Here is an 18,161-nt window from a genome sequence, read left to right on the forward strand (position 1 = left end):
CTACGAGGCGATTTTAAGCAGTACAATAGTAAAAATTATCCAATTTATATCAGTGTGGTTCTTTACAGCATTCAAATAAATGAATATTTCGGAAGATATTAAAGATTTAAAACGGGAGGGAGGGACATAGCTGTTTGTATTGTTTAATAACTGTAAAACTGTATACGAGATCTCGAAACTCGTATAAAGATATTCTGTAGTATATTTAGTATCAGCTTTGCATCCGTCCGAAGCCGGGGCGGGTTGCTAGTATTGTGTAATATGAATATAAATAAAATACCGCTATCCTTACTAATATTATAAAGGCGAAAGTTTGTACGTATGGATGTTTGTTATTCTCAAAATATACAATAATGTAGCTTACACATCAGAATAATACATTGTCTATAATTTATAAATATACACATCAACATCGTCTAGGGATATTCTGTATAAAATTCTTAAACTCAAAAAATCATAGCAAGTTTTAAAATCTTTTGATGAAAGACTATTTTGTAAACCTTCTTGGACGTTTCTAAATTTGAATTTGAAAAAAATAAACAAAAATAAAACATTTACGCGACATAATCGTTTACTACAGTCATATTGAGATATTTTTTTGTGTCAAATTTAAGTTTTATAACAAGTTATCGATTAATTTCGAGTTAAACCTATTGTGTGTATCATGCAGCGGCGCCATTTAACGAAAGAAGAAATGCTAAGGGCAGTAGGCATGCTCCGAGCTGGGGCTACTCAACGAAGTATTGCTGAAAAGATTGGAACAAGACAAAACGTTATATATAGGTTATGGTCACGCTACCGTGCTACTGGTGAAATGACGGAAAGATCCAGGTGGGAAGCGCATAACCACTCAACGACAAGACCGATATTTGCAAGTTATCGCGAAAAGAGAACCAAATGTAACGGCACTGCAATTGGTTCACAGGCTCCAGCCAGAGGACCAGTTGCTTGTGAGTGACCAAACTGTAAGGAAAAGGCTGCATGAAGCTAACCTTCATTCTCGCAGACCGCTTCGTCCTCCAGCACTACGCCGAGGAAATCGTGGGCGACGACTAGAGTGGATTCATGTAAATTTGCTCTCGGAAGATAACCAGTGGTCTGTAGTGCTGCTTACCGATGAGTCCCGGTTCGGTTCCATCCCGATACACGTAGAGTACGTGTTTGGCGATTCCCTGGTCATGATAGCCGTCTGCAACATCTTCAGAAAGTCCATTCATACCACGGCGGGATAATTACGGTTTGGGCGAAAAATCATCTTGTTGGAAGAACAGACCTCGTTTGTATCAGAAACACCATGGCGGCTGAAAAATAGCGTAACGAGATGGTTGTGCCAATAATTTAGCCATATAGACTAAAAATGGGCCAAGAATTCACGCTCATGCACGACAACGCCCGTTCGCACTCAGTGAGAGTGGTGACGAGATGGTTGCAGGAACAAGACGTATCGGTCTAAGGCTGGCCCGCTCAATCATCTGACCTAAACCCCATAGAGCATGCATGGGACATACTCCAAAGAACGGCTTTGAGAAATTTCTTTGCAAATATTGCGACGGAAGAGCAACTTTTTTTGCATCTTAGTCGGACCTGGGACAATATACCGCAGCAAGACTTGGATAACTTAATCGAAAGTATGAAACATTTTTGCAGGACCGTTATAATTGTCCTAGGTAGTTTTACAGACTACTGATTTTTCATATGACTGTTAAAAACAATAACTTTTCTATATTTTTCACATTTTCTTGAGACAAACATTAATTGTTAGTTTTACCATTATTTTACGTTTTTTTCTTTATTTCATTATAAATTTGTTTACGCAAAGTAATAAGGTTTATTTTTAAATAAAACTAATTATAACGGATGAATCGCGTATATTAATTATTTTTTTTAAACATCCCGACGTTTCGAGCACTTTGCAGTGTTCGTGGTCACGGGTAGATGTCTACCCGTGACCACGAACACTGCAAAGTGCTCGAAACGTCGGGATGTTTAAAAATAATTAATATACGCGATTCATCCGTTATAATTAGTTTTATTTAAATGTGTAATAATCGCGAAAATTTAAGACAACATTAGGTTTATTTTTTATTCTGGAGTATAGTCAGATAAATAGGCTATATAAAAATATAGACATGTTGCATGTTATTTCTAATAAATTTTGAAATAATTGAGTACACGACTACAGCCACTTTTTATGCGTAATACCTGATAAGCAACCCCTTCAACCAGTAAATTAAAAAACTAAATCCTCCCGCCATTTCCTTGTCATCGGAGAAGGATTCAAGATGGCCGATTCCTTCACCAATAAAACCCTTTGCACCATAGACCAAAGAACGTGATTACATTTAAATATATATGAAACCAGGAAGTTACCAGTCACGCCGTTCCTGTGAAACATCAATGCGGATCTAATATTAAATTCTTTAGTCCTTTGAACAAAAATAGAATGGAATTTAGCGATGTACTGAACCAATGGGAATACAAACAGCATTCAAAGAATAGGAGGTCGTAAAAGGTTTTTAAAATAAATGCATTTCGCATCGAACGCAAAAGCTTTGACCGCATGCTATGGGGATGAATATTGGTGAAAGTATTTGGGAAATGAGCTGAAAGTGACTTTCTAACAAAGTAGCTTATACTGACCCGACATGGCCCCGTGATTAGAACGCGGGCATCTTAACCGATGATTGCCGCCTCAAACCCAGGCAAACACCACTGAATATTATTGTGCTTAATTTGTGTTTATAATTCATCTCGTGCTCGGTGTTGAAAGAAAACATACATGTGCCTAATTCCATAGAAATTCTGCCACATGTGCATTCCACAAACCCGTATCGGAACAGCGTAGTGGAATAAGATCCAAGCCTTCTCATTAAAGGGAGAGAAGGTTTTAGTCCGGCAGTGGGTAATTTACAGGCTATTGTTGCTGTGGAATGGTTTTAGTGGATTATTTCTTTATAGGATTTTTTATGTAACATACATGCACACCACTAATGCAATGAGGCAGATTTTCTCAATCCACACAAGATCAGATGTTACCTTTTGGAACGGAGATACGCAGTTCGCCTTTTAATTGTAGCGTCGGCATTATCGAGTCGGTGTTCTTGACAACCGCTTGTTAGTGTGGATTTTTCTTCTGGACTTCAACATTGTAGAGATCTCATCGCACGAATATTTTTCAAGTCAACCATGAAATATTATACGGAAAAGTAAAAACATGTGCATGTATCGATAGCCTTTCATAAACGCACTTTACATTATTTACTTGGTAGGACTTTGTGGAATCCTGTCTGGGATGAGACCACAGTCATCAGATATTTGCAAACCGCATTATTTAGTATTATTGTGGTCCAATTTGAAGGGTAAGTTAGCCAGTATACTTACAACGACAAGGGACGTAACATCTTGGATCCAAGGTTGGCACATTGGCGATGCAAAGAATGGTTTATATTCATTAATGTGCCTATGTTTTTGTTCGATAGTCTATACCGTAATGTTTTCAATTTCAATTAACTTTTAAAAGAGCTCACTTAAATTATAGATTTGAATTGATTTATTTTATTCAGCTGGGTGTCAAGTGGTATATTTCAATTTTAATACTAACTGTCAATTGTACAACTATCTATTAATTTTGGAATAATTTATTAATTGCAATAGGCATGACGACAAATTTTGAAAAACTACACTACCGTGTTTTTACGTTATTACTTTATACAAAATAAATCTTAATTCTGCAAAAAAGTAAATTTTATTAGGAAAAAATGATCATTTAAAAATAAATTTTAAATTTTGTACAAAAACACTAGAATACAAATGGCGTCTGTTTATGACGTCACGCTTTCGTAAACATTTGTCAGTTCGCATGTTAAATGTTTATTTAGATCCGTAATTTAATTATTTGATACGAAAATTATGAATTCTAACGTGTATCGATGGTGTGCGGTTCCTCAATGTAACAATACATCTATAAAAACTCCGAACAAGTTATTTATTAATGTTCCTTTGAAGAAAAAAGTTAGAAATATGTGGCTAAACCTTGCAAGACGAGACCCAACAGCTATATCTTCAACTTCTGTACTTTATTTCTGCGAAGACCATTTCGACGTAAGTATATCTCTTATTTACTGTATAATAATTAACTAAACTAGAGATCATTAGAATTTTCTCTAATAGTCAATAATATTGGCGATCACGTTTCCATTCCTCTATTACTAAACTTTTATTCTTGTTTCAGTTACCAAACGATATGGAAAATTATATTCAGTATCTTGTAATGGGTTCAGTTTCGCAAATGCGCATGAAGTCCGGGTGTATGCCCACAAGATTTGAATGCCAATTGGACAGAAGAAAACGAACTTCCAATACCATAGAGCGACCCTATGTTCTTAAGAAACAAAGAAGGATACTAATTGAAGAAAGTGAAAAAGATTTTGCAGAGAAAAGTACACCTACAAAACAATTAGAACCTACAATAATTTCATCAGAAAGTTCAGGTACTCATCAACACTATAATGTCAGCGAATAAGTTTCCGTTTTAACGGGTTAAAGTGTATAGTGATTGAATTTGCCTATTACATTTATCAATAACAAAGAACATATAACAATTCTATCATAACCAAGTTTGTTACAAAATTTTTGTATAACTATACATACATACATTAGGCACTGATTTATATATTTTTTTAAGTATTTTTTTTTATATTTTAGTTTTACACACAAGTGAAGAACATCATGAAGGGCCTACTACTACCTATCCAAAATCAGTGGATAAATCTGTACAAGTACATATAACACATAAATTTAGAAGCAAAGCTGTCCAGACCAAAATTAAGCTAGTAAGCCAGTTAACATCACCCTTAAAACCCTATTCCTGCTCAATCGCTACATCTCCATTTAAAATTGAAAGCTATAGTAAACCAGTGATATCAAGCAGTGGTGTCAAACATGTTATCAAGAATAAAATTAGTATAGAAGATCAGTCTGACAGTGATATTTCATATGTACCATCTGTGAGTCAGCGAGAAACATCACCATCAATACAATCTCTTATAATAAAATCAACATCAGACTGCAGTGAATTAACTGAGGAGACAAAGAAAGAAGAAAGATTAAACATTCTCAAATATACATTACTTAAGATAATGAAAAACCCAAGGTCTTACTTAGGTCTTCCAAAAAGCTGTTGCTATTTATTAGAATTAATTGAAGAACAAACAAGAATCCCTCATAACCATTTACTGCTTTGTTTAAAAAAAATACGATTAAATAATCCATTTAGAGAGCTTGCTGATGATTTTGCCATGACTACTACATATGCAAGCAAAATATTTTTTAAATGTATACCAGTGATAGCCAGTGTAATGCAACCCTTTATTGTCAAATTAAACAAAGATTTGATAAAACGTACTTTGCCCATGGCTTTCAGACATAAATTTCATCACACAAGTTGCATAATTGACTGTTTTGAAATTGAAGTACAAAAGCCTTCAAAAAGTGTTAATCAAGCACTATCATGGTCAGAATACAAAAAGGCTAATACCATTAAATATTTAGTGTCATGTACACCAAATGGTTTAGTAAACTATGTTTCACCAGGCTATGGAGGAAGAGTAACAGACACACGTTTGGTTGAGACTTGTGATTTTATCAACTGTTTAGAACCTGGTATGTGTGTGATGGCTGACAGAGGGTTCAAGCATGTAGAACAATACTTGCGTAAGAAGAGAGTACAACTTGTACGGCCCCCAAGTGTTGTCACTGGAGCCAAGCTATCTAAAAGTGAAGTGAAGGAAACAAAGCAGATAGCTAGTTTAAGGATTCATGTTGAGAGGTTAATTAGACGTTTAAGAGAATTTAATATGTTAAAGCCCCATGCATGTCTTAACACAAATTTTGTAAAAGTACTTGATGATATTATTGTAATTGCATGTGCTTTTATAAATTTGCAAGACTCTCTACTTAAATAAAACTACAAAATTATTATTTGTGCATTTTATATTTATAATAAAGATTACAATGTACTTTCGTACAATATTGGATATATTTTTTCTTTCCACAGACCCGCTAAATGTTTAAGAAAATCAGACATATATGTGGCATCAAACTTCACACTTACAATTTCCACATTTTTATTCACACTGAAGTTGCTATCAGCTACACAAAAGTAACCCTTTTGTAGCCCTGTCAAATGCATTTGCATCTGTATCTGTGCATTACATTTGTCAGTTGGTTTGCCATTATTTAGATAATTTTTATATGATTTTACGCTTGTGGGGCACTTGATCTCAATGACAGCATCCTCACAGATCCCATCTGGTGATCCTGCTATCATTGGGTACTCTTTTGACAGCATGAGTCCACATTTTCTAATCTTTTTGCCAAGTTTAATGCTGACAGTTTTTCGCACTTCACCCTCTAATAATCTACCATGTTTCATGGCTGGTGTGTCAGGTATAGTCCCTCCCATTATTAACGCTATTAGACTTCCATCATTCTTTTTACACCGACTAAATTCAAATGCTTTTGATGCTGTGATTCGACCATAGCGCAATTCAAACCAAAGGCTGTTTTGGTGCTGTTCTCTGGTCTCTTCCTCTATTTGAGCAATAGTTTGATTAGACAGCACAATCTTTTTTAAAAATGTGTCATAGGATTGTTCCTTATATTTAAGCATAAGCTGGTGCATGGATAAACTTTTAATATTGTTATAAATATAACTAGGTTGATATTTTAATAACTCGCAGTTATCAATATTTCTTTTTCGGCCAATATCCAAAAACTTATCAAGAACTTTACTATTTGATAGCAAGCTAGGTGCACCATTTGACAAGTCCTTTGCTGTCATGTACTTCAGGCTAGTTCCAACCCTGGACAGTTTGGATTTAATCCAGTAACACTCTACAGCTGTGCAGGATGGCTGTTCACTCCTCCGATGGATCCACATAAGGAATGCAATAGCATGTTTGCAGCCTCCTTTAGAAGCGACACAATCGTTACATTGTACGGAAATAACAGCTTCCTCTTCTTCATCTACTATTACTGTGACAGCATATAACCTTGCATGTACCTTATGTTCTGGACAAATTTTGCCCCTCACTGTGCACATGTTCCCACTACGTTTAAGATGAACATAGCTGACAGCGTCATCACCATACGATGGTCGAGAGGATCTAAAATAAATAAAAATATATTTAAGTGGTATTTTCATAACATAACCTTAAACATGATTACACACAATAGAAATAATATAAGTATGTACTTTAGGGAAGTTTGACTACTATACTGTGTTTTAATGCTTATTATTACACATAATACTTACATAGAAGTTTTAACATTTCGGAATTCAGCGGAGCAGAAGTCGTTGTTTGATGCAAAATATCCACCCAGCATCAACAAGTCGATTCTCGGCAAATTAGAGCTATTTGCCTTGATAAATCCTTGTTCCATTGCTAACGTTCCTTTGCTGGTCTTTTTTAAACTGTGATAATAATATTTAACAACGCAATATCAAATAATCGGTGACGTTAATATCAAAACGAGTAAACACAAGGTAATTTCGAACGATATACAATTGTCAAAACAATTTTACGAAAGCGTGACGTCACGCGATTCTGATTGGTGTTTGACCTAATATGGCGGATTCTTATGTTTTGTATTTTTATTTTTATTAAAATAAATAGAATCACACATGTAATTTAAAAATAAGTTACTTACTTAGAGTCTCTCTATCCTATATTATTATTTAAAATTATAATTTCAGTGATTCTTAGTTACTGTCATCATGCCTATTATTACAAACAATTAACATTAAAACAATTCGACAACTGGTAAACCAATGCACTTCAGTTCCCACCAAAACACTTCTCTCAGACTCAACAAATATACAAATAAATATAACACAAGTGTAACGCTGCGTTTATAGAATAACTATCTCTTTTCTTAAATACTTAAGGTTGGTTTTTGCTTGTCAGAGGTTATCAGAAAATTTGACAAAAATTAAAAACATTACATTATATATATTATTTCATTAATGTTATATTATTTAGTTTTTTTGAAGCGAATTTGGCTTTGCCTTCCAATTGACCGCGGAACTGAACGAGGCTCGAAATATCAACGCCAAGTATTCCGATACTACCTGTAGCGGCTATCGGGATGTTCTCAAATCGTGGAGATACGACAAATGGTGTTTTGTTAGCGGTTAACGCGAGGTTCGATTCCCGGCCGAGTCGATGTAGATTACCATTAGTTTTCTATGTTGTGTTGGGTCTGGGTGTTTGTGGTACCGTCGTTACTTCTGATTATCCATAACACAAGTGCTTCAGCTACTTACTTTGGGATCAGAGTATGGACTAGATTAAGCTGGCCCCAGTTCGATACTTCGTAAAACTATGAGTCGATTCCAGATACAAGTTTGTTCCAATTGATAAATAAATTATAGGCGTATATTATTGTGGATATCAAAAATTAAACATATATTAAAAAATCAAATCTTTTATTACAATAAACTAAACATTGTGATATTATTTTTAACAGTTATTTTTATTGATTTTATATAATTGTAACATTAAATCTTAATTTACATATGGCAACATTTATTTCTCTTAATAAAAATTAAACTATTTAACCTCTAATTACTCCCAGTATTATTCGTAATAATTAACAATTCGTAATACGTCAAAAATTAATCATTTATTTTCTTTTGACATATTAACAAAACATGTTTCTTTGTATTCGTCCTTATAGCTTCACTATAACGCGTTCCATATTTATTCCATAATCTGTGGTATTTACATTAGAATTTATTTACATAGCAACATTGATAGGTTAAAAATTTACTTTTAATTACAATTTTTAGTCCTAAATTTGGAATTACAATATTAATTTAATTAATATTTTAAATCAGTCTCAATAATTTAGGGCGGAAAAAATAAACTAAAAAGAAAAGTTATGTATCAGTATTAACAATAATTATCACATGATAATAAAGAGGTCACACTTCTGGAATCTGAAAGGTCTAGCTTGTTACACTGGCTCACCAAGCCATTGTATAGAAACATAATTGTTATGGCTTAAAATATTTGGAACGATTTTTAGGGCGTAGGGCGGTGTGCAAGTCCATTTGGGTAGTTTCGACTAAATTCTACCGACAATCAGCAATACCTAATATTATTGTGTTCCGGTTTTAGCGGTGAGTTAGTGTAACTACAGGCACAAGGGACATAACATCACCAAGGTTGGTGGCACATTGGCGGTGTAAGGAATAGTTAATATTTCTTACAGCGTCAATAAGGAGACCCATTTATATTTAGTTAGAGAAAATTTAAGTGTATAACCCAGTGGTATACAGTCTGTTAAGACATGTTAACATCGATTTCACGATACCTAAAACTTAAATAAACATCTAATGATTTATTACAAGTCAAAAGAAAAGTTATAATGGAAATTTAATCATTCCAAAAAAAACCGTTCAAATTTTTCATGTGACAATAATTGTTAACAAAAAAAAAAAAAAAAAAAAAAAACAATATTTCGTTTCACTTACAGATAATAAACAAATCATTGATCTTATCTTAAATTTGAACACATTAATGAATCAACCAATTCGCCCCACTTTCACTAAAAATCACGTAGAATCTTTCACTAAGTCAATTTTAATTCCTTAAAACTTTGTCTCGAGACTATCGTTACTCGTGCCTCATCTGCATTCCGAATCGCTGACTATAATTTTAACGTTGCTCACTTCAGACCTCATCGCCGGTCGGTTCATATTTAATTGTGTGCAGCTACCTGTTAAGCGAACAGATTAAGAAGTAGTTTTAATTACAAAGAAGGATATTGAAGTTGCACTACGATTATTTAGCAGGATTATATATGCAGCCTTTTTAAAATGAGGTAAAAATAAATAAAATAGGTATAGTACAACTCAACTTAGAAGTAGCATCGGCAAAATTCGTTAAACCGATCACATTCGAATTAAGAACGCTATCCCAAATTACCAATAATTATTTCTCATGTGAATATGATCTTTACACAAACGTAGTAACTTGTAACATTATACGACCCTACATAATCGTCAATTTGACACGTCGATTTACAAGCACTTGTTTTCTCGGGTTGAACTGACGCGAGAATCTATAGCGACGAATAGCGTCGAATGGCGCGATAGGGAGCTATTTATATTGGTTGTGTAAATCGGCAGTAATCGGTTTTATTTTCATTTCATAGCATTTTCCGATGCTACATCTAATTTGTGTCGTACTATACAGTCTTTCTTATATGTCATATTTGACATAATGTATATGATAAAAAAAGATTGTCTCTTGATATAAATAATAGTATCGCACGTGACATTGGCGAAATAATCTGTGTCTTATTGGCACAAATAAAAGCCACAAAAATACTAGTATTTGAAAGTTTGAAAATTTTAAAAGATAAAATTAATTGTATTAAATTACACAAGTAAATCTTGATACCCATATGTAGGATCGTATTAAAAATAATCGGTCCGCCATCTTGATTACGCCATTTTGCATTTAAATGACGTCACTGAGTCAAGCATACCAACTGAACGTGCATACAAAATTTCACTCGAACAATGGATATTACAAGTTAAATAAATTAATTTATTAATTTATTCATAAATAAATTAAGATTTAAGTAAGTTAATTTAAGTTAAACGTTTGAGAGTAATTCCATGAAATAAAAATAATGTAGTAACCTCAACTAATGACTGATTAACTTTTTTTTATAAGAAAAAGGAGAATTTGTAGGAAAAGGAGGGGGCGGAAGAGTACGCTAATGACAAAAAAAAACGTGATATTATACGATATACGTTGATTGGTATTTTCTGGATGTTTCTTAAAACAACTCACCAGTATTACGTTCTAGAAAGTTTTTGCTGAAGTAAGCACTGTTGCTGTCAGCGTTGACCCGCACTGGGGGCGACGCGCCGCGATTATTTGACACGAGTGAACGAGATTCCGATCTAAAGGACTCCCGTTCAGATTTCTGCCAGGAACAGAGGGGGTTTCTTGTGATGGAACCGTAAAACGCCGGTGGATATGGTTCTAGGGGCATACATTGCTCCATTGGTAACTGAAAAGGTCCACCTTTTAGTAAAAGCCTGGATGTTGAGTGAGCCGAGATGGTCCAATGGTTAGAAGACGTGCATCTTAACCGATGTTTGCGGGTTCAAACCCAAGCACCACTTTCATGGTTAAGTTGTGTTATAATTCATCTCGTGCTCGGCGGTGAAGGGAATCAATGTGAGGAATCCTGCATGTGGCTAATTTCATTAAGAGTATCATTAAGAGTAGTGTAATATGCTCCAAACTATCTCCTCAAAGGGAGAGGAGGTCTTAGCCCAGCAGTGGGAAATTTACAGGCTGTTAATGTTTAATGTAGTTTGTACAAATATCATAAAATGTGTTCACTGTGAACAGTTGAGTTTTGAAACCAATACATAATATATTTGCATACTAACATTTTTTAATTATTCATTATGTTTTATGATATTTATTTTCATATCAAGATGAAACAAAATATGTTACAAACGGCAGTCTTATCGCATCTTCCAGGCAACTTTATGACAGAGGAAATGGTCCAATGGGAATATCTGTATGAGTTCTATAATATAATTATGACCAAGATATATATCTAAATGAATATCACCAGTATGTATGTTTATGTAATAAAAAAATACTCACCAAACCGCTCGTGTTTAAGGGTAAAGAGTTCTTATATTTCAACCAGTTTTCGTAAACTTTATCACACGGCGTATGGCATTCGTTACCAACATTTGGCATTGTAGCCAAAGTTGGCCGAAAGCTGTGTGTAGTTGGGCTGATGTTGGGCATGTTTATGCCATGATATTGGTGCCCTCGGAAGTCCATTGGACGGACTTGGACGTATTGTCCGCAAGGTTCATTGTGCTCATAATGCCGTTCGTAATTCATGTCAAAATTTTCGGTATCTGTCTTTGAAAGTAAAGGTCTTATTGCGCTATAATCTGTGGCGGATGATTTTGTGGAACAATTGTCACTTATTTTACTTTCCACTGGTATTATATCTGGATTTTTATCTGAAATACATCAAGATATATTAAACACATATACATATATGGCACAGGGAACTGTTGGGGAAGTTATTTTTTTGATGAAACATGATTTGCATCTAAAATCAATTAGATCTTTATCAAGGAGAGCTGAAGTCGGTGAAATGTTTTTTAATGATATTTGTGTTATTGGAATCATCACCAAACCAACTGCTCTAAAAGAGACCTTAGCCCAAGAACTTTGACAGGCTGATACTCTTCTTTTATATACAAACTAGATGAAAACCCAGCTCGGATACTCGGATCATTTACTTTGATATAACAGAACGTTCGGAACGTAGTGATGATCGAACATTATAATATCATCTGTAAACGTCAAACAAGATCTATCTAACTATAACACCTACAAACTTCAAATTTGGCAGGTGGGTTCCTTAGGGTGTAGATATCCACTGAGAAATGAAACTCCCCTTAAAAGAAGTGGGATTAGAATTTCTCACGACTTAATCCAGCAGGTTCAGCTAGTGATTATCACAATTAATTATTATTTTCACTAAAGTACTCACCTAGACTATCAATGCTTTCACACTCCTTGGAGTCTGTAAGCGGTGTGTCCAGTATCGAATCCTGTTTCCGTCTTTTCTTCTCATTTTCATCTACAAACGATACATATTTATACTAATATTATAAATGTTTAACCATTGAATGTACAATTTTTTTTTATTAGAAGGGCTTTGTGCAGGTCCGTATGGGTAGGTACCACCCACTCATCAGATATTCTACCGCTAAACAACAGTACGCAGTATTGTTGTGTTCTGGTTTGAAGGGTGAGTGAGTCAGTGTAACTACAGACACAAGGGACATAGCATCTAAGTTCCCAAGGTTGGTGGCGCATTGACGATGTAAGGAATAGTTAATATTGCTTACAGCTTCATTGTTTATGGGTGATGGTGACCACTTACCATCAGGTGGCCAATATGCCGTCAACCTATTAAATAAAATAACTTAATTTTTATAGCGACGAGCAAAACCGCGACAAAAATTGAATATCTATACCTTGTATTCAATAGAACATTTTCACATCTTTACATATAATAAAATTGGAGTGTCTGTTTGCAATATTAAAATAGCCCTATTTTACTCAATGCATATGTATTTATATATATCCACGGTACATATGACGAAATAACATTTTTTTACAATTTTGGTCAGTCTGCCTGTTTGTTCCGACTAATCTCTGGAACGGCTAGACCGATTTTGACGGGACTGTCACTGGCAGATAACTGATACAATAAGGAGTAACTTAGTCTTCAATATTTTTGTTCAATTCAAACGCGTACAAGGTCGCGGGCACAGCTTGTATGTATTATTATTAGGAGGATTAAGTCGAGAAGATCAGCTGGTTTTAACGAAAGTTTATTTACCGTTATTTTTGTTGCAGTATTTCCAGCAGAAGACGAAAGCAGACACAGCTGTGAGCGCTGCAATGCCGGCAACAGTGCAGAGCACCGTGACTAAAATGGTCGTTAATTCCACGCGAACTGGTAATGTTGCTAAAATAAAATGTTACCAGTATAAAATAATCTATTTAATAAAAAATTTAATTAGTTCTTGCGAAATCTTTTAATTTCATCTCAACTAGGTATGTTATGTAATTTTCTGCAACGGTTTAGATTAAAATCTCTCTATTGATTGTCTAATTAACCTTAAGGCCTTTCGTACACTGTAATTAGTTCGAAGCTGTTTTCTATAACATTTTCATAAATTATTCATCATTCAAACACCAGGTAAAGCCTATATAAAATATGCACCCGTGCCTCTAAAATTGCGTAAAGTACTCGTTCCTGAGATTCTCATCGAAAATCTAAATATGACAAGGATGTAACTTCACATATTGGAAAAACTGGAATATGGAAGAGAGAGAAAAGAGTGTTTTGTAACTTTGTGCAAGTGAAAATTACATGACAAAATCTAGTTGGGTTGTTTTGTCAAGAAATTTTGTTAGCTCAACCCTGTGTTTGAAATCAATACTGCGAAATCTACAACCTTATAGGCTAATCACCAAATAAATGTGACCAAATACACATTTTTGTGATATAAATTTTGAAATTGTAAACATATTAACCCGTTTGCCGCTGTGGGTGTTTCAGCAAACTCGATGAAAGCGTAAAGGGCTCACTAGGCCCCTTGCTGTTATACGCTCGTACGGTCATGTCTACATCGCTGGAAAGACCCCAAACCGCAAATTGTGGTTCCTCGCTGCTCATGTTGCGGAGTAGGGAGCCTGTCACCATGTCAAATACCTGACGAGGGTAATTTTTTTTTAATTACTGACAAAATGAAACGTGTTTTATACATCAAAGACTAAGTCCCCAAAGCTCCGCGGAAGGTTTTTTTTTAATTAATTTCGAATTAGGTAAAGGAATACAATGTTAAAACCTTTTATGAAATGTAACAAAAAAGGTTTATTGTGTAACTTAGTTAGTGTTACTATTCGGAAGCAGGAATTTAGGAATTATTATTGTTGTAATGGCTTAAAAACTTCAGAATGATAAAATTGACCTAAAAATAGTTCTCGTGTCAAAATAATAAATTGTCCAGCAACATAACCCTTCCTTGGACTTTTGACAAGTAGATATAAATTTATACGTTGTACATTTTATTTGAAATTACTTACCTGCAGTAGAAAATCTTGCTTCAATCCACCATCGTGCCCAGCCTCGCAAATCAGAAGCAAGGATTCGTGCGTTACGTTACTGATTACACAGTTCTTTACTGGAGAAGGTTTTTCTACAAAAAAAAAATTATTATATATTGTATACATTATATAATAATTATAAGTACATAATATATGATAGCGCATATAATTGTGTCATCATTTTAAAGTTGCCTAAGGTGCAATCCAACCAAAATCAAACTACTTGCGTTATTTATTACGTTTGTTTGAGAACGTCTTTTTTTCCTTCTATCATAATTGATCGATTCGAAGAAAGAGTATAGTCATATAAGAAAACAATAAAAACACAGCTTATCTCAAAGGAAACCACTTGACATAGGATTAACTATAGTGCAAAAGGTGTGCAAATACAGATGCACTCTCTATATCCCCCTCATACGGCTTTGAGAGTGCACCAAAGCACAAGCGCAGAAATGTTGACGCCGGCTTCCAGATAGCTGTTACTGAAAAATTTTCTGCAGACAAAGCCCATAACTTATTCGGTCTGGGGGTTTGAACTCACAACCTCTGAATCTTTGGCTATGATGATATAACATTGAATAACTAATCGCCTCTTATACAACACTTTAAGTAAAGTCATAAATATTTAACAAAATTACGATATCAAATGAAATATTCTTCACAAGGCTAAAACAGTATATTAAGTACTTTGATCTTGTTTCTACATGTATATGAACGTATACAAACCTGCTGGTACGATGTGAAACAAGCAAGTCGTTGCCTGTTGACCCACTGAGTTGGTCCCGGCACATTGTACCCACCCGTAGTCAGTCGAAGTGTTAACCATGTACACGTATCTACCTAAACATTGACATTGTTATAGGCGAGCTTTTTATACGTTGTGTTAGAACTAGCGCGCACTGGTAACTTTTGTCACGGTGACTGTTTCGTCACTCTTGTCGAGTCCGTGAATATGTATGGAGTCGCGCGCACGTTACGACGTGACAATTGACCGCCGACCGGCGAACAAGCCCGTAACGAAACTGTCAGCGTCTTAACGTTCTTTCATAGAGATGCGCGCACTAGTGACAAATTTGTCACTCTCGTCGTTAGTATCACGAATTCACAGAGAACCACCGTCTCTTCAAAATCCATAGTGGCAAATGACACTTCGATTTCGAGAATGTTTTGTCACAGTCTCTATTAATGAGCGCACTCCACTTTGGAAACCTGACGTGACAATGACAAACACTTTAAAATCACCGTGACAAAAGTTGCCGGTGATCGCTAGTTCTTATTTTTAAAGAAAGGTAATGAGTCTTGATGGACATGCTGTGATAATTACATATAGTTGCTACAACCTTAAAAATAATTATTTATATTTCATCATTTATTCTACCATATTTATAATGATTTATAGATGAATATTTTTGGACTCAAGCTACACTTCCCATTCCTTTTGGTGGCATCGGCGTGAGAAAAATATCAAGTGTTGCCCTCCCGGCCTTTCTCTCTTCTGTACATAGCATTTCAGACCTTTGTTCAGAAATTTTAAAATCAAAATCTGTAAAAATCATGAATGTTACTGAGGCGATAGAGACCTGGAAGGTAAAGTGCCCTAATGATGATATCCCTAAGGAAGTTACAAAACAAAAACTTTGGGATTCTTCATTGGTTCACGCTACACTACACAGTTTGACACAAAATTTAACAAGTGCTCAAGACCGTGCCAGGCTTCTAGCGTTATCATCTAAAGAGTCTAGTCACTGGTTGAATTCATTACCCTCTAAAAATCTCGGGACACTTTTAGATAATAAATGTTTTCGCATATCGATTGGTCTCCGATTGGGAACACCTCTGTGTTCTGAACACAGATGCCCGTGTGGAAAGGAGGTAGACTCTTTCGGTTTACATGGTCTCTCTTGCCCAAGGAGTTCAGGTAGGCTTTTCCGCCACGGTTTTCTTAATGATATAATAAAAAGGGCTCTTGCCACCATCGACGTTCCTGCTCTTACTGAGCCTCGTGGAATTAGTCGTGATGATGGTAAGAGACCTGATGGATTAACATTGGTTCCCTGGGAACGAGGTCGGGCCCTTGTGTAGGACGCTACATGTGTTGACACGTTGGCCCCATCTCATATCCGAGAAACAATGTTAAGAGCCGGTGCCGCTGCGGAAAAAGCTGAAGCCAAAAAAATAACTAAATATTCGTGTATTATATCTAATTACTTTTTTGTTCCATTTGCTGTCGAAACGCTTGGCCCTTGGAGTAGTGGTGCAAAAAGCTTCATCGAAAGTATAACACCTCGCCTCATTGCCTCCACTGGTGACAGGAGCCCTCCTGTTCGTTTTTTGCCCAGAGGATCGGAATTGCGATTCAACGGGGAAATGCTGCTAGCATTCTTGCCACCATTCCACGCGGTCAAGATTTATACAGTAACTAGTTTTAGTTCATATTTGTATATATATATTTAAGCATTTAATGTTGTTAATTCTTATGTTAATAAAAAATTCTTTCTACCATCAATTAGGTTAGTGTTATTGTGTTTCGGTTTGAAGAGTGAAATAGCCAGTGTAGCTACAATACAGTACGTAAAGACTACTACCGCCAAATAACAGTACTCAGTATAGTTGTGTTCCGGTTTGAAGGGTGAGTGAGCCAGTGTAACTACAGGCACAAGGGACATAACATCTTAGTTCCCAAGGTTGGTGGCGCATTGACGATGTAAGGAATAGTTAATCGGCTTTTACATTTTGTACATTTGGTGTACTAAATTTCACAATTTTTGTTTTATTAATATAAAGGCAAGTAAATTAAATTTATATTAATAATTGCTATAATGACATAGATTTATGAATTGAATTTCGAATGAGTGTATTTCAACCACACGCGATACAAGCACGTTTTAAAGTATTAAATCACAATAAATTTTAATCAAGTAGACTTTAAAAAACAATGATGTATGTACATCACGCTTTAACAAAGGGTGACCCTGATTTATAACACTTTTTCTAAATATCAGCTTTACTTATTGCATAGTAAGAAGTCATTTAAAAAAAAAACAACGTTTACTATATTTTATTTATTTGTTGTTGAAACTAATTTTGTCGTTTCCTAAATAGTGAATATAATTTGTAAGTATATATATTTTTGACTCTACGTCAATTTTATCACAAATATAACTACTATTATTACTATTTTATGTTAAATCTAATATCATATCTTAGAAAGAAATATTAACTTAATATTTTCAATAAATGTAAATAGATAATATGATTATTATGATGTGGTCGGAAAAGATCTTAGTTAGTTGTAATATTACTGAAAACGATACGTCAAATAGAGCAAATTGGAAGCAAAAGACTAGGAACGCAGACCCCACCAAAACACGGGAATAATAAATGCACAGGAGAGAGAGAGAGAAAGTAAATTTA

General features: G+C 34.9%; 3 protein-coding genes across 3 annotated transcripts in view; 1 reads left to right on the top strand and 2 right to left on the bottom strand.

Annotated features, from left to right (window-relative positions):
* Positions 1 to 3,655: 3,655 nt before the first annotated feature.
* LOC124540873 lies at positions 3,656 to 6,025 on the top strand. The gene is made up of 3 exons (XM_047118661.1): positions 3,656 to 4,101; positions 4,232 to 4,490; positions 4,705 to 6,025. Exons 1-3 carry the CDS (start codon positions 3,910 to 3,912, stop codon positions 5,961 to 5,963), a joined length of 1,710 nt encoding a protein of 569 aa, XP_046974617.1. The 5' UTR covers positions 3,656 to 3,909; the 3' UTR covers positions 5,964 to 6,025.
* Positions 6,008 to 7,769, bottom strand: LOC124540874. Its single transcript, XM_047118662.1, has 2 exons — positions 7,316 to 7,769; positions 6,008 to 7,166 (listed from the first exon to the last, which is right to left on the bottom strand). Exons 1-2 carry the CDS (start codon positions 7,441 to 7,443, stop codon positions 6,008 to 6,010), a joined length of 1,287 nt encoding a protein of 428 aa, XP_046974618.1. The 5' UTR covers positions 7,444 to 7,769.
* A 1,922-nt stretch (positions 7,770 to 9,691) lies between these two features.
* Positions 9,692 to 18,161, bottom strand: part of LOC124540666 (nephrin-like) — a 119,032-nt gene continuing 110,562 nt past the window's right edge. The window contains exons 15-22 of the mRNA XM_047118333.1: positions 15,474 to 15,587; positions 14,727 to 14,839; positions 14,175 to 14,352; positions 13,474 to 13,602; positions 12,616 to 12,705; positions 11,703 to 12,076; positions 10,869 to 11,091; positions 9,692 to 9,783 (exon numbers count right to left, since the gene is read on the bottom strand). Coding sequence (XP_046974289.1) covers positions 9,692 to 9,783; positions 10,869 to 11,091; positions 11,703 to 12,076; positions 12,616 to 12,705; positions 13,474 to 13,602; positions 14,175 to 14,352; positions 14,727 to 14,839; positions 15,474 to 15,587 — 1,313 coding nt within the window. The remainder of the gene's footprint in view (positions 9,784 to 10,868; positions 11,092 to 11,702; positions 12,077 to 12,615; positions 12,706 to 13,473; positions 13,603 to 14,174; positions 14,353 to 14,726; positions 14,840 to 15,473; positions 15,588 to 18,161) is intronic.

The sequence above is a fragment of the Vanessa cardui genome, chromosome 26 (assembly GCF_905220365.1).
Source record: "Vanessa cardui chromosome 26, ilVanCard2.1, whole genome shotgun sequence".
In the NCBI taxonomy this organism is placed as follows: Eukaryota; Metazoa; Arthropoda; class Insecta; order Lepidoptera; family Nymphalidae; genus Vanessa; species Vanessa cardui.